General features: G+C 38.2%; 1 protein-coding gene across 3 annotated transcripts; it reads right to left on the reverse strand.

Annotated features, from left to right (window-relative positions):
• Nucleotides 1-28: 28 nt before the first annotated feature.
• LOC123714841 (adenylate cyclase type 9) lies at nt 29-12,640 on the reverse strand. Of its 3 annotated transcripts, none has more exons than XM_045669433.1 (8): nt 12,377-12,640; nt 11,554-11,885; nt 10,456-11,462; nt 9,867-10,121; nt 9,437-9,799; nt 5,982-6,337; nt 5,119-5,322; nt 29-3,669 (listed from the first exon to the last, which is right to left on the reverse strand). In XM_045669433.1, exons 2-8 carry the CDS (start codon nt 11,838-11,840, stop codon nt 1,855-1,857), a joined length of 4,287 nt encoding a protein of 1,428 aa, XP_045525389.1. In that variant the 5' UTR covers nt 11,841-11,885; nt 12,377-12,640; the 3' UTR covers nt 29-1,854. The 3 variants fall into 3 exon arrangements, with proteins under 3 accessions (XP_045525389.1, XP_045525388.1, XP_045525390.1); XM_045669432.1 differs by having other exon boundaries at nt 11,554-11,907; XM_045669434.1 differs by lacking the exon at nt 12,377-12,640 and having other exon boundaries at nt 10,456-11,690.
• Between the last annotated feature and the right edge of the window lie 3,509 nt (nt 12,641-16,149).

The raw sequence follows: 16,149 nt of genomic DNA on the forward strand, positions 1-16,149 counted from the left end.
CAAGTTGTTAAGTGGGCAAATAAATAAATTTAACTTTTCACACATAATTTTATTCGCTGTAGAGTTTGAAAAAATACAAATAATTTTGGGAAGTAAACGTATAATACATAGTTTTTAAGACAGTAAAGTACTTTGAGCCTTCACGATGTACATAGGTTACTTGTAAATAGTACGAATAACATATTTTGATCGTCGCTACTGAAAATAGTTTTAAAAATCGCAAACGGTTTTGACAGATATAACGATCAAAATATGTCATCATCATGAAGACTTAAGAGAGCTAAGGCTTATCAGATTTGGTCCATCAATCGAAATCTGCTCGAGAAATTCTCATTTATATAGTGAATAGACACTTTCAAGGCTTTCGAAATACAAGTGGAATGTAAGGCTTTTATCATAAGTTTGAAGATCTACATAGAGAAGGCATAGTGTAGCATTCATACATTTCATTTCGGAAATGTTCCAAGACGAGACGATTTTATTTTCGAATCGCATCAGGATCATACCGGGTTTTCAAAAACTACTTTTGAAACAGTGCAATCAAACCCGCAATGTATACTTTACCAATACCTATTACTAATAACTTGAAATTATTCTTTAAACTCACTATTTGTCCTTTTCCAAAACGGGTTTGAGACACCCCGGTACGTCCATAATTGTCACATAGACAATACTGGAACCGGTAATTAGGTAACTTTAAATGGTCGGAAAGTATAAAAATACAAACAATTATAAAATACAGACTTGGGAGAGCAGTATGGCAAGAGATGTTAGATTTTATACACAACATGAAGGATATATACAACGGAAACCAAAGGACGAATATATATGATACATAATCTGCACGCTTAGTGCGAATCTTTAAGGAATTCTCGTCACTTGAGTCTAGTTCGACAAGTCGAGCGGCCTCCGGGGCTTTCGCGGAATTCTAACATTTTTCATAAAAATATTTACACGCATAAAACAATTTGACAAAACATAGACTAATCTAAACTCAATAGACTAATCTAAGCATTCAGGTTCAGGAAACCTGTTGTATATACATTTTGTAACGATTAGTCCACGTTATAGAATAGGGCCGAGTGGTTTGATGGGTTTAATATCTGGGCCGGTACTGAGCTTGCGATGGCGATGGGGTCAACTTTGGGATCGCGCATTTCAAAATTTACTCGCAACGTTATATTTTCAGTTGCAGCTATTAATTAAATAAAACACAGTCACAACAAAATAGGAATAACTTAAAATATCACAATTCCATTATATTATACGTATACTTTAATGACTCATCAAAAATGGCAACGGGTAGAAGAGGTTGATATTGAATAATTTATGGTTTGAATGTAGCCGTAACTTAGTAAAATCATTGTTAAATAAACTTAAAATAATCAAATTTAATCGGCTAGATTTATATGAATCATTTATGCATATTTCATTAGATTGTAATATTTATACTTAAGATAGATATATAGGTCATTAGCTTACGTAATATTACGTACGAGAAAAATCTATATGTTCTTCATTAAATTAAATATGTGTGTTTTTTATTTAGAACGAAACATCTAGTATAGTCAAGCGGGTGAGAACGGACTAGATCACTGGAATCACAAAAGCCGACACATCGAATGCAATTTAAGAACTTCGCCTCGAGTCTTTCTTGCCTCCGAGTACAAAGTTACGCTTTATTGCTAATTATTCGTATTCTTCTAAGATAACGTCAACTTTTCATTCACGCCCAATAAATAGACAATCTTCAATACACCGATTCATTTATAATTTGTATAATTACGTTAAACGATAAACGATAAATAGTTAAATCACAGATTCCACTTCTCTTAAAGAAGACGACTTAGCCGACTACGCGCCCTTCTTGCCGATGACGAGGAACACGTTCATGTCGTCCTTGCCTTTGACGTAGACGCTGCCCCGGGGCTCGAAGTCGTACCGCGACGAGAGAGCCGACGCGCAAGCCTCGCCCACCTGGATCCGCTCGGGGACGCCCGTGGAATCCATCCGCGAGGCGATGTTCACGGCGTCGCCCCAGATGTCGTAGTACAGCTTCGAAGTGCCGATGACTCCGGCGGTGACGTCGCCGAAGTTGTACCCGATCCGAAGGATGAAGTCGAACTCCAGCAAGTCCTGATTGAAATTGTCGACGACTTTTTGCATCTCGAGCGCGAAATCCATGAGCTGGTGGAGGTGCTCGCGGGGGCCTCGCAGGGAATGCCTGAGGTCGGGGTCGAGGCCGCTGGCCGCCATGAAGGTGCTGCCTATCGTCTTTATCTTCTCGACGTGCTGAAACTCCGGCCTCTCCAGCAGTTCGTCGAAGTCCGCTATGAGCTCGTTGAGGACGCGCAGATACTCCTTGCCCTTGAGATACGACTCGTCGTACATTTCGTTGAAGTTGACGATGCTCGCGAAGATGACGCCGACGTCCTTGTGGTTCTCGGAGTATTTGGCGGTGCTCTTCAGTTGGTCTGCGACGTGCCGCGGGATGATGTTGTGCAGCAACCAATCCGCCTGATTCCTCATGGTTTGGACCTTCTGTTTGTCTCTGTTCGCGACCACGTTGCTGTAGAAACTGAGTCGGTAGCTTATCTCGAACTCTCTGTTCAGAAACCAAACCAGGATCAGCAGCAACACGACGTCCAGGTAGAGCTCCTTCAAATGCATCTCGTGGCGAACGGTGGCCGACGCCCTCGTGCCGTTGCTCCCCATCGAGTCCTCTAAGAGAAAATCCGTGACGTTTGTGCTGTTTTCAGCGAATAGCTTCAGACTCGGCGTGATATCGATCGATTCCAGAAATTGAGTATTCACGTCGCGGCAGCCGAGGAGGGACAGAAACAGGAACAGAGCCGCGTAGAGAGTCACCAAGGCGTTCTTCACGAGCCAACTCATCTGAGTGAAATTGCAAAAGTGAACGATGCACACGTTCAAAAGGTAGATGTAGAACGACTGTTTGCCTTTCAGTATCGTCAAAGTTGTGATCTGGCAAGAGAAGTTCAGCAGGACGGCCAGAATGGGCAGACTTATCAGGAGGCTGCCGGACAAGTGCCACGGGTACCAGTTCGACATCTTCCGAAACACTCTGACGGCCCTCCGCAGGGTCTGCGCGACGTCGTCGGGGTCCATCTTCGACCTCCACTTGAGATAGTGCCTGTACACGCAGAGAGACATCGCCGCCACTTCGATGGACACGAACGCGATAAACCACCCGATGGAGAACCGCCACTCCTCGTAGACTATGATGATGGAGGCCGCGACTATAACGAATATGATCGACGACACCAAGATGTCGAGGGCGGTGTTGAAGCGCGACGTGGTCAGGGTCGGAGGGAAATCTTCGCAGTCGTCGCTTCTGTGGGCTCTGTCGCGATAGTGCCTCTCCATGTCCGGCGTTTTGAAGAAAAGCGTGAGCCCGTTCAATGGCGGCTGAACGAAATAGTTGATTCCGGATCTCGCGTTGTCCTGAACGCATCGGATGAGCTGAAGGTCGGATTGCTTTCGCAATTTCTGCAAGGACCGAACTTGCTCCTCGTCGAGCGGCGGAGGGAGCTTGGAGCGGGGGGGGATGTCGAGGGACGATTGGCTCGAAGTGTAATACCCGGAAACCCTTTGCTGCATTATATCCACTTGGGAGGTCGCCAACGAGACGTGATTCAATACGAAGATCTGAAATTATTAAACATTTTTTAAACCCAAACAACTTTTGTAAATATTTATCGCGGGGAGTGCTTCCCGCGTTCAAAAATAAATTTGCAGTCTAAATAGTGTTCGAATGGTAAAATTATGAATTTTTACATGAAAACGAAACGAAATACCTTCGTTGACAAAAATATTTATAATAAAACTAATTCCTTTTTCAGTTTAATAAACACCACAGTCACAGGAGTGACAGTCGCGGACACTTACTTAGCATCTTAAGAGCGTTTAATCAAATTTTATTCATTATTTCGCTCTTAACAGCAGAGAAGTTTTGATATAACTTATTTTGTCATAAATACTGCGTTACTGTCTCTAGAAACTATACATAATAAGCAACTTTTTTAGGGGAAAATGACTATGCGTAAACATTTCAATGATTCCAAATTCTTCCATCGTAATAATTGTAAAAATTATTGAAATTCATAAATAAAGTATCTAATAAATTGCTTTGTGGTTTTTATTAACAACTAGTCAACGAATAGTTAAGACGATAAGACGTTAACGCCTTCGAAACTGAACAGTTATTTTTGTTCTAAAATCGAACCCGCAATCTCACAAAACGCATTTAATGCAAGCAAAACGCCGAACACTAATCAAACTTTACCAATAACAGGATGTAAAGTGCACTAGTGACACTTCACTAGGATTCCCTGTCGTGGGCAGCCAGTCTATCTATAGTCCTTTTGAAATCTTAACTGTACTTGATAAACCAATTTAGAATGAAACTATTTATGCACATTAAGAATTATTTTTGTATCAGCATAGGACAAGATTATTAAGTTTTTTAGTGAATGTATGTAATGTGAGTTTTGAAACGTTAGTGAAAAGTTTTTAAGAATGGGTCTCGAAAGGAGAAAAAGCGTTGAGCGAATTAGGTACGACTTTTGGGTTATGTAGGTTTGCGTTGTGATGATGTGGTTGATCTGTGTTTGTTTCCGAAAAGCATATTGCTATTCAGTATAATTGTCTAAAAGTTTGGGTACACTCAATTTTCAGTATTGAAGACCATGCAATACATCGGTATTGCATGCAGTAAGATAATATCGACTGACATAAGGGAGCGTTCCAGTATTACGTAACGAATTTTAGGGGGGGGGGGGGGGGGGGGGGGGTTTCTTGTGAGCAAACTACTTTAGAGCACATAATGGTAAGTTTTTGGTATAAAGAGTCACTGGGGGTGGTCACGAAACGACTACTATTGAATACAGAAACGCGCGTTTCATGGGAGGGGGGGAAGTCAAGAATCTCCAAAAATTGCATGACGTAATAATTGACGTAAAATTGGCATAATGCAGTATACACTATCTTTAGTGCTAATCAAGAGATTGTATGTGGCTCGGAAGGTTTTCTAAGGCGTTTTGAAGAAGTAAGTTATGTTATAAGTTCGTTTGTTTAGGAAGTAATAGTTTAGAATACCTGCTGCTGTATGCTAGATCGCCTACTAGTGCTTCTGATGCCTGAATCCTTCCTGCTGTTGACAGACGGGCATAGGCTGACGATATCATCGGGCAGTCTGCCGGGATGGTTCGGTACGGGCAGGTTCAATTTCCTGTCCTTTGGCCTGATTAGTTCACCTTGCGTGGCCAACGTGGAACTGCGAGCGCGACTAACTGGCCCTGGCTGAAATTCAAAATCGACTTGTCGATGACTGACAACTGAGCCCACCCAAGGCAGCGCTAGACCGAGACTGGAAAATGTGTATATAAGAGGCGAGCAGGTCTTCACGACCGTTTAAGAACTACTAACAAACTAAATTGCCTAAAGAAAATCCCGTAACTTAATGTTTCATTCATCATTTTCAGAATAAAGAGAGCGATCAAACTGTGTTGACCAATCCAAAACAATGATTGTTTAACCATTAATCAGATCGAAATTCTTATAAATCCCTTAATTTCTTGTTCACTGTGCCAGTTTTACGACCAACTCGAAAGATGGTTTCCAATGAGAAAATCCCACAAGAGAGTGGGACGGGGTTCTTCAGTTTAACATCCAATTATTATTACAATTATAAAAAAAAAACTCAGCAAATGAAATCCATTGTTTAGATAAGTTGAAGTTTCTTTATATCCATTATAAATCTATATTTGTTAGTATTTTTAGTGACTAAAGCGTTTTAGAACTATAGATATTGTATTGTCTTTGGTTAACATAGCAAGCTTTAATCCGGTTAAACAATTGTTTTCTTTCAACTATTGATACGTGAAAACAGAGAACTATTGCAAACGAGGTGGAGGTAAATAAATGCCAATTTGAATAATCGAACTGCTACACGAATTCACCTCTAACGTAGGTCTCCCATACTGCGACCTGTAGCTGCTGCTCCTCGCAAAAGGCGACATGTTGCTTCGAGACTGACTTAAATACGATCGGATATCGATTATTTCCCTCTCGAACATCTCATTCGTACGGCTATTCAGTTTGCTACTGCTCTGTCTTGCTTTCTCGTGAGATTCTATAACAATCGGTACTTTGCGGTAACCATTATTGGTCTGCGCGTCTCCACACTCCACTATATGTATGGCTTTGGCGCTGAAGTTCTGTTTCTTCATTTCGTGTAACGGGGTGTCCGAGTGCTTTCTCAAAAACTTTGGTACCTTCCATTGTTTTATTTTGTTTGTGTACTTTCCGCAGCTGCCTGTAAATACGTGTATATTACAAATTAATTAAAAACTAATTCACTGAAATGATAAACTGAACCTTAATAAAATATTTTATTTAACAAATATAATCAGACCGAATGACTCCTTAAATCACGTGTCTCAGAAATATCATTCTACTCATTATTTAGCGTGCGCTGCGCTATTGATGATGTACACCCGTATTTCTAGTACTCATGATTGCTTATAAGCTATTATAATCCTCATAAACAATTTATTGTTCGAGCAATCAATCGAAACACAAATTTCCACGTTTTGTGAGAAATCGTACTTTGTACTCGTCTGAGCAACGTAAAGTTCATCGTGAACTCTATTACGGGTCTGAAGTTAGTCACGAGTACAGAACCTCGTATAAGGATCAAAATCTACACTCATTTTAATTTGTTTTACAAGCGCAACTACTAGTTTGACTGTTTATGTCCAATTAGAAAGGCTTAACATCACGTTAAGGGCGAATTACCGCGAGTGGCATTATATAACAAGTTCCAGTTAAAATGTACTCCAAGACTAGGAGGGTCTTTGTACATCGTACCATACTTAGGGATTTCTTCAAGTTTTGCTCAGTGTACCCATGTGTCTATCTACTGGGGCGAGACTCCTGTGTCAAATATATCCATACGTAGCTAGGCGATAACGTAACCGATCGTCATGTAACACGATATAAACCTATCAAAAATAACAATCGATATGTTAACTATATCAAATCAGATTTACGACATATTACGCGCCACTTCAAATCAACGTATCTAACTCAACAAATCTCTTGATATAAAACCTATTTTTATTTTGTACGTTTCACATGACTGGGTTACAGGAAATAATAAATCTTTAGCAATTAGCTGCTAAGAATCTCATCAAAGCTTTTCAGAACACGTCCGCAACATAATAACGATTTCCTTTATAATAATTGACCCGCTGTATTCGCAGTTTTTCCCATGCTATTAAACGCCCTAGTGACGTGGCCTGATTGCGGGCGTAATGCTGTAACCTATTTCTGTCCAGATGAATTAATTGGCCGTTAATGCCTAAGTTAGTGTTCATTCGTTCTATAACAATACCAATTTAGAAAAACTGCATACTGCAACTGCAAACTGCAAGGATAAGTAAGTAATTGATGCATCAACTTTATTTCCGTTAACATATTTCGACCAAAACCATTTTTCTATTACGGTCAAGCGGATACCTTTGATACGTTGATTGTGATACCTTTATTGTCAAAGTGTGTAATTCGCAATGTAATTCGTTATCAAAGGTCCCCTTAGGTTTAACTACTAAGCCAACACGTTCTGTAGCTGGCAGAGTAAGTTTATGAATGGATACAAAAATATACGACATTGACCTTTTTCAGCACAAGGACGTGAATAGTGTAAGTGTGAAAGTCTTTGTTTGTCTGCAAATAAACCGCTCCCCAAACTAAATTCAAACAGCGTCAACCTACCGATTGACGTAATTTCGCTCGTGAGCTTTGCTACGTGTTATCCCGGAACAATCCAGTGGGAACAATCACAATTTAAGGGATATCCATACTTTAATATAAAAATTCTTGCTCGAGGAAAAGGGTATCTTCCTCTTGTGAAAGAATGAAGACATAATGCAAACACCTGCCGTAGGGAGACTGTGATTTAAAATGAATTTATTGGGTTTGAAAGACTTTACTAAAACGTAAGTGTAGTGTAGTAGCTGCCGCAGTCACTGACTAATGGTACTGCACCCTGCACGAGTTTGAGCAATGTGAGGTCACGGGAACAATCAGCTGAATGACGTCATCCAGCGTTTTCATGGATAATCATGTCTCAAACAAAATGTTTAACGGTGTATCTTAATATTAAGCCATAATCGAGACAAAGTTGTCATCTTAATGTAATTCAATCCTTTTGTAATAATTTCAATTTGAATCTTTAAATTCTTTCATTTTCCGCCTGCATTAACACAAAATAAACAATCGATCTCTGAATGACACGCGAGTAACTGCCGATGACCGAGCATTTATACATAATTTAGCATTGTTTACGAATAAGTCGGGTTGGCGATAGATTTCAATAAAGACGCAATCTAGATGCAAAGAGCATCACCTTCTACTATTTAGAGTCACATTATATCTTATCTTTGGGCTACGATGATAACTAAAGCTTCATAAATAAAACTGTGGTCGTGTTTCCAATAATAAGTCAATATTTACAAGCAAACAAGTCTTAAAATTAGGTTTTTGTGTGTGTACACACTGAAATATAATAAGATTGGTAAAATAGAAGTTTCCCATTGATAGTCTTAACTACACAAATGCGTCATTTATAAACCGGTAAGGAAAATACTTTTTCGTTAATGGACGAAATGATTGATTGGAAATAAGGTTTTTGGGTATGACAACACTGGTTTATCGCAGCGCAAAACCCGATCCTAATTGAAAGTATATTTTATGTAACAAGAGGCCATGGGCCGCCCACAGCCTAGCAAAAACAGTTTTAATCAAAATACGTCAACCGTTTGATAACAATTAACTAGTAATACATAACATTATTTATACTTATGCTTAAAGAAGTTTACAAACATGAAAGACTTCTGGTTATTTTTAGCAGCTTAATGAGGGAACGTATATATGTTCGATACAATTTAACGTTTGACTCTCACAGGCTTAATAAACGCAACGTTATAATTTTGTAGTATTCCCAAACTAAATATTAGTTTAACTAAACCGCAACTATATTTAGATCTAATCGATTTTCGGATGCTGGGTAACACAGTGGTGAGTACATATAACTAAGCCATTATTGCAGTCTTATGGCGTCTCCTAAGTTCAGGTTGTATTTCATTTCAATGTTGAAATGCAGTTTTGGCCTATTGGGTATCTGTATTCAGTGAATATATAATGGACTCTAAAGCACATTTAACACACACGTAACTTTCACTAAGCTTAACGTTTAATATATAATCACATAACTCATTATAGGAGATTAAATTCGATTCGAAGATTCGATTTCCGGCACAACAGAGATCATCTAGCTGCCTAAATACAATACAATACTTAGTTGGAGCATCAACTGAATGTCAAACCAAAGGAACAATGTCAAACCACTCACCGATAGACGTGGGACTCTTCGATGAGGTATCGTTTCCGTTCACGAACCGCTTATCTCTTTTCTCTTCTAACTCCGTGTCCGAGTCCAAAATACTCGGCAGAGAGCTGGCTTTATTACGAAAACTAAACGGGCCCGGCGATAGGAAGTTGGAGAACTTGGCATCAGGTTTTGTTTTGTCGTCGCCAGAATTGTCGCCGGTCTTCGCGGAGACAGGTAAGGGCGATCGGCTGATAGAGAGAGCCGATTGTGGGGAGGCGGCCGGAGATATGATAAGACGCAAGTTCACTGGATTGGATGGGGTCAGGCAATCGTGGTCGTACGGAGAACTCAGCTGCCGGCCCTCTATAAAGTAGGTTTTATGACCTGGACACATTTGAGGTATTAACGAAACGAAACTCATGCGAACGTAATGTTTAAGTAAACATCTTACCGAAAACTTCCTCGCCCTCTTCCAAAACGTAGGAGCCCCCGAGGAATTTGCTCGTTTCCTCGGATATATGCACACGGCCCGGCTTTCCCGTTGATTCCATCTTATTCGCTAGTGTTACGTCATTACTCCAGACGTCGAATTTAAACCGGCGAGTCCCCACTATGCCGCATAGGACGGTCCCCGTGTGGACGCCTACTCTCATATTAACACCCTCTCCTTTTTCCCGATCGAACTCTTGAATCGCTTCTATCATTCCTGAAATATACAAGTATTGATTATTCTTATCTTCTTCAAAATCAAGCAAATCCTTTGTTGTTTATTTTATCTTTCTAGATTAAAACATAGAGTATATTATAAATTGTGCATTTAGTGTCAAAGAACACTTATAAAGGGTCAAGCCTAAAGTTCACGTGTATCCATAAATAATATCTTCGGTTTGCACTATGATGTAAATATAACATTCGAGTATTAAAGAAACATATGGATGTAACAAAGATCGAGGTCAAACAAGCAATTTTATCGGTCGTTGTTACGATCGATGAATCGATAAATCATTCCATACAAAATATTTAATGAATATTTCACGTACCTAGTCCCATTTCAACACAGCAAGTGGCGTGGTCGGGCCTCGGTTCTGGACAGCCGGATACGCAGTAGTAACAATCTCCTAGAGTGGAGATTTTCTCACACCCATGTATTAGACACAACTCATCAAACTTCTCAAACAGGTCATTCAATATGTTGACCAATTCCTCTGCACCCTTGTTACTGGACATTTTTGTAAATCCAACTATGTCCGCAAATAGGATGCTGACATTATCCATTGAACTCATGTTAAATGGTCTGAATAGTGATTTAATATCTGAAGCTCCAGGGTTCGATGTTCTAGCCTGAAGAGGATCATGAATTTTTGATATAGTTTCCGTTTCGGTCACTTGCTCCTCCATCAGCCAACTTGCAAGCTTTGGCGGCATTACTGAATGAATCATTTTCTCTTTCAGCTGCTTTTCCATCTCCAGCTGCCTTCTGACGAGCAAACTCTGACCCACTTTCATAAATGTACCCCTCATTCTCACAAAAGTCATAAGGTAAATATGGACACCAATTATATGCACACAAAAATGAAGTAAAATTCTGACTAACATTCCAGGATATAGCCACTCTTGTTCTGATAAATGTAAGAATACATTGAGGGTCTCAAAAGCTATAGAATACAAGAACCCTATTGAGACACAAGCAAAGAGGGGTAAAGGGGTCAAAGTATAGATTATCAATAGTATTTCAATGCACATGGTGAAGTGACCTGATTGACTTATATCGGCTATAAAACGTGAATTTGGATCTAATTGTGTTGTCACGGCTATGAGGGACAAGCTGAGGGTACACAGAGCAAGAGCCATAGTCATGGATAATCTGATTGTATGTACTTTATATATTTGAGTAAAGGTTAAAAACAACATTACAGATGTAATTAACAATACTCCAGCAAATATTAAACATAGAAATGGCCATTTTATAGTCACATTATTTAGACCAAGTACCACAAAATAGGTAAACCATGAAATGGAAAATATCAAAATGTATAAAAGTGCAAATCTGAAAACAAAAATAAATAATTTATTACTTACCCAAGCAAAAGTATAATGCGGAAAACAAAATACTATACAGGGCAATTGTTCGTACTTACCTAAATCTTAATCTTATCTGTCTAAAAGAGCTACTTCTGTACTGGCCCTCAAGTATAGGTGAGTCAAACCTTGGATTCCACCATGTTCCCGGTGCGGCTCTTTCAAAGGCAATTGGTATTGCAAAACCACAACAATTTGTAGTTGAGTTATTATGAGCCAAGTAAGCTTGCACATGCGGCGCCAGTCTAATTTGGGCATCTTCTGCTTCAGAACATTCAGCCTCTATTTTAGATTCAAAATGCTCTGAGTTTTCATTACAACTCATACAACCACTATGAGCACTCATATTGTTTTATTTATTCACTCAGCAACCCATTCTTGATATAAGGTCCTGAATAAAAACCATCTTGAACCTACATAAAGAAAAACCTTTTTCTACAATTATAATGTAAAAAATTAACACTAATGTAATGACACCTAGTACTGTAATCATAATGATTGATATCTAGGTCATTAGAGTCATCACTAATGACCAAAAATTGTAAACAGAGATATTATTGTTTCTTAATTTAACTTTCTTAAATGGCATATATAAATAAATTTATATTTTCTCTAAAAACTTATCACTACTCTTGTTCTATTAGAATATTTTTATAATTAAAAAATACTAGTATTTTAAACAAACAGCTAATCTTCTTATAAAACTACTTTTAGTAAGGTAATGTTCAAACCTAACATTTAGAATAAAATTTTCACAGAAGTCATGGGTCCTGTGAGTGTCGGAAAAAAATAAAGCTTATAAAACATTCGTAACATGCATTTTAATATTAACAAATAACGAAGTAAATACTAGATGGCAATAGCTGCTGTGCATAGACTCACCATTTTAAGACCAAGGTTAAAGTTTTTGTAAAACAAATCACTTTTGCAACTGTGTTTATGATAAAGTAGAAAATTAACAATATAATTGGTACAAACTACAATTTAAAAATATTTTGAACATGTCAGTATTTTCAATAATTGTAACGAGACCCAAGTAAAAACTCGAAACGGCTGGACAAGCGATTATTATCATTTATCATCACTAATACACTCGCGAAATTAATTTCATTTTTCATAGCTCGGTCTCCGCAAGCGCTAACCGTGTCAGATAAACTGACAAACTGATTAGTGATTACTGACTACAAGTCAAAAGAACGAACGACGAATTTAGTTTCTGTCAGACAGGCAACATAAAATAAACTAGAATATAATGGATTGAGTTTACAGATTATCCCCAATTGTATGGTTGAGATTACACGTCTTATTATTCTCAATAATTTTATTATCAGATTAGATGTTTTTTACAAATTATAACAATAGATAAAGTCCAGGGTTTTTTAAGGAGTACCGCGAGGGTGGCTATTAACCTGTCGTTAGGTTATAGGATCTTCTGGATTCGTTAAGACAAGCCGGGGCGTCTTATGGGCCTTTTTTGTTGACGAACTAATGGGTTAGGATAGTTTTTGGTCTTGTCGAAATGGTGTTTGAATGCCAACTTCATCCATTGGGCTATTGTAGAAAGCACCAGGTCAAGGTGGAGATCGACGTTCTTCCCGTAGAAGGGCGCTTAAATCACATCCGGGCCTTTACCCAGTGGATGTGGAACGGAGTAAAGGTGTAAGTCAAGAGACATCTATATTTGTTTTAATTTCAATGCCGCACGCGAAAAATGAACAGCCCGCGCAAATTAGAGCTCGGTGCGGAAATTATCTACAGTACTAAATTATTTATTATTATTTAGTTTAGAAAATATACTTACATTCAGCAAGTATTAATGTCCTTTTAAGTGAGCACGAAATCACGGTGAACATGCTGTAGAAGTTGGCATCACGGGCTACCACAAGGTAAGTAGTAGATATAGTAACGAGAGATGTTCCAACTATGACTTTGGCCGACTAGTCGATTGCAAAAATGCAGACGAATCGTCCAACTAGTCAAGATAATGGCTTTTTTGAGACGTAACGTTTACAACTAATTTGCAGCAACCGCTCCCTCACTCGCGCTGTTTCAGAAAATGTATTGTTTACTTCGCATTTTAACTTCGTTTTTCGTTTAGACAGAGGATCACATCACCATTAAGTTCTATTTCTATCTACACCATTCATCATAGAATATCTAAAGAATAGCATGAGTGATGACGAAAATTATAACGGCAATGATCTACATACTGCAGGTATTGATGAGAACGATTGAGTGTCAAACGAATTTTGGCATCAAGAAAAATTTATTTGAATGTGATGTGTGTGTCACAGCAGTTCACTGACGGCACTTTTATTGTTTGTTACTATACCAGTGGTATTTTAGTCCATTCCGTTCTATTCTTCTCCATCTCTTCGGCGGACCATTTGCCTATCACTTTACTTGTCTTACTTATCTTTTCTCATTTTTTATTCTTATAATGTGCCCTATAGATGAGATGTGTAAAATGCAAATCTCACCGTAGACTGTAACATGCCACGAGACGCGAAACCGAAGTGCGTTCACTGTTCCGAGTCACATCCAGCTAATTACAAAGAAACGAGCAAATCTGTAAAACCAGCAAAATTGGTTTCAAAGACTGTGTCCTTTGCTCAAATAACTAAAGGTCCCAAGACTTTATCCTCAACACAACAAAATGAGGCCACTAACACAGGCATAGGTAAAAAATTAACACCATACTTTCATTATTGACATCATTTTATGAGAGACTTAAAAAACTAGAAAGCGGTACCAAAATAGCAGCTTCTAATCGTCTTAAGAAATGATTTCCTTAAAAATAATGGCATGGAATGCTAATGTCCTTTTAAAACACCAAAGAGAACTTCATAAAGAAGAGAAGCGATAAAGTGCGAATAAAGTGATTACAAGTGCTAAAGTACTGTGTGAAGTGTGCATAAGTGAAGTAATAAGTGATTGTTTTTGTGTGTTATAAGTGCATCTTTGCAATTAATTTATGCCCATAAATTCCTCATTGATTTTTTAAGAAATAAACCCTTGAAGAAATCTACGGCATTTTCTATCCGATCCCCTAGCTCGTAACAATGTAATTCTAAAACATGAAAACATTGACATCTGCTTGGTATCGGAAACACATTTAACCAGGGAGTCATACATTCAACTGAACGGATATAAAGCCTACCTAGCCCTTCACCCAAGTAATAAATCAAGTGGGGGAAGTACAGTTATAATAAGGACAACACCACGAGGTCTTTAAATATGAAAAAGATCATATTCAGGCTGTGGCTGTGAGCCTATCAATGATGCGGTGTCCATTAACAATATCAAGCCACTGCCCACCAAGACATGCACTTAAGTACAACCAGTACAAAACCCTGCCAGAAAGTCTAGGAAATAGATTTGTGTTGGGAGGTGATTTCAATGCAAAACATACCTACTGGGGATCAAGATTAATTTCGACTAAAGAAAAATAACTGTTTAATGCTATGAAAGATTTAAGATGTGAAGCAATTTCGACAGGAAAGCCTACATGACACTGGCCAGCAGACCACTACAGAAAATAAAATATCTGATCTACTCTCATCTGATCAGTAGTCAGAAGTCTGATCAGACTTCTTCATATTTAGAGAAGTATCACTAAATGTTCTCCAAATAGAGGAAACCTATGACATGAACTCTGAAAGCGAAATCTAAATCCATCTCTAGTGAACCCGCATACGGACTGGGACAGCTTCAAAACTCATCTTGAAAATATGGTAGACCTAAGAATAGCTTTAAAGACTGAGGAACAATTAGAAGTAAATAAATTTACAAAGAACATTCAACAAGCTGTTTGGAGCAATACTCCAAAATTTAAGAAAAAGGTACAAAACAACTACTTCCCAGAAGAGATTACTTGATTCATTTGATAAAGACAAAACGAACTCAAAGAAAAAGGTGGTATTCCACAGGATGTCCTGAAGACAAAAAAACATCTGAATAACCTCAACTGAGGAGAAAGATTAAAATACATAAAGATACTTCAATAAAGAGATACCTACACCAATTTACTTCTGATGGTTCCACCAACTACTCCATCTGGAAAGCAATAGGAAATATCAAAAAACCTACAACACATATTCTTCCCTCACGAGAGTCGAATGGGAATTGGGCTGCAAGTGACATACAAATAACTAGGAGGTGTGCTGATCATCTAGAAGATATATTTCAAATCGATGAAGAAGAAACACTTGACTTCGCGGAAATATCATTAGAAGAACTAACGATAGTCACACCAAAGGAAGTTTTAAGTGAAATTCAATGTTTAACTAAAAAAAATGCGCCAAAATTTGACTTAATTACGGGTGAGGTGCTACAGCATCTCCCTCGTAAAGTCGTAATTAAAATGACAATATAATCCTAGCCATTCGGTGATTTCTTTTACATGAAAGTTTCGAAAATAAACAAATAAAGCTTCTACTTTTTGTTTTTAGATTATATTTTGCATATAGTCAACAAGTTTAACATAATTTTTGATGGTTATGCATCTGTTGTTCATAGTTTTTATCGAGATTTGACTGACATGTTAAAAACAACATTAAGTTGCTACATAAAAAGCAGCTACATTCATGCCACTACTATTTAGGACATAGATCCTAAAAGTAACATCAATTTCGTAGAATTACACGAGATATACT

The sequence above is a fragment of the Pieris brassicae genome, chromosome 10 (assembly GCF_905147105.1).
Source record: "Pieris brassicae chromosome 10, ilPieBrab1.1, whole genome shotgun sequence".
Lineage (NCBI taxonomy): Eukaryota > Metazoa > Arthropoda > Insecta > Lepidoptera > Pieridae > Pieris > Pieris brassicae.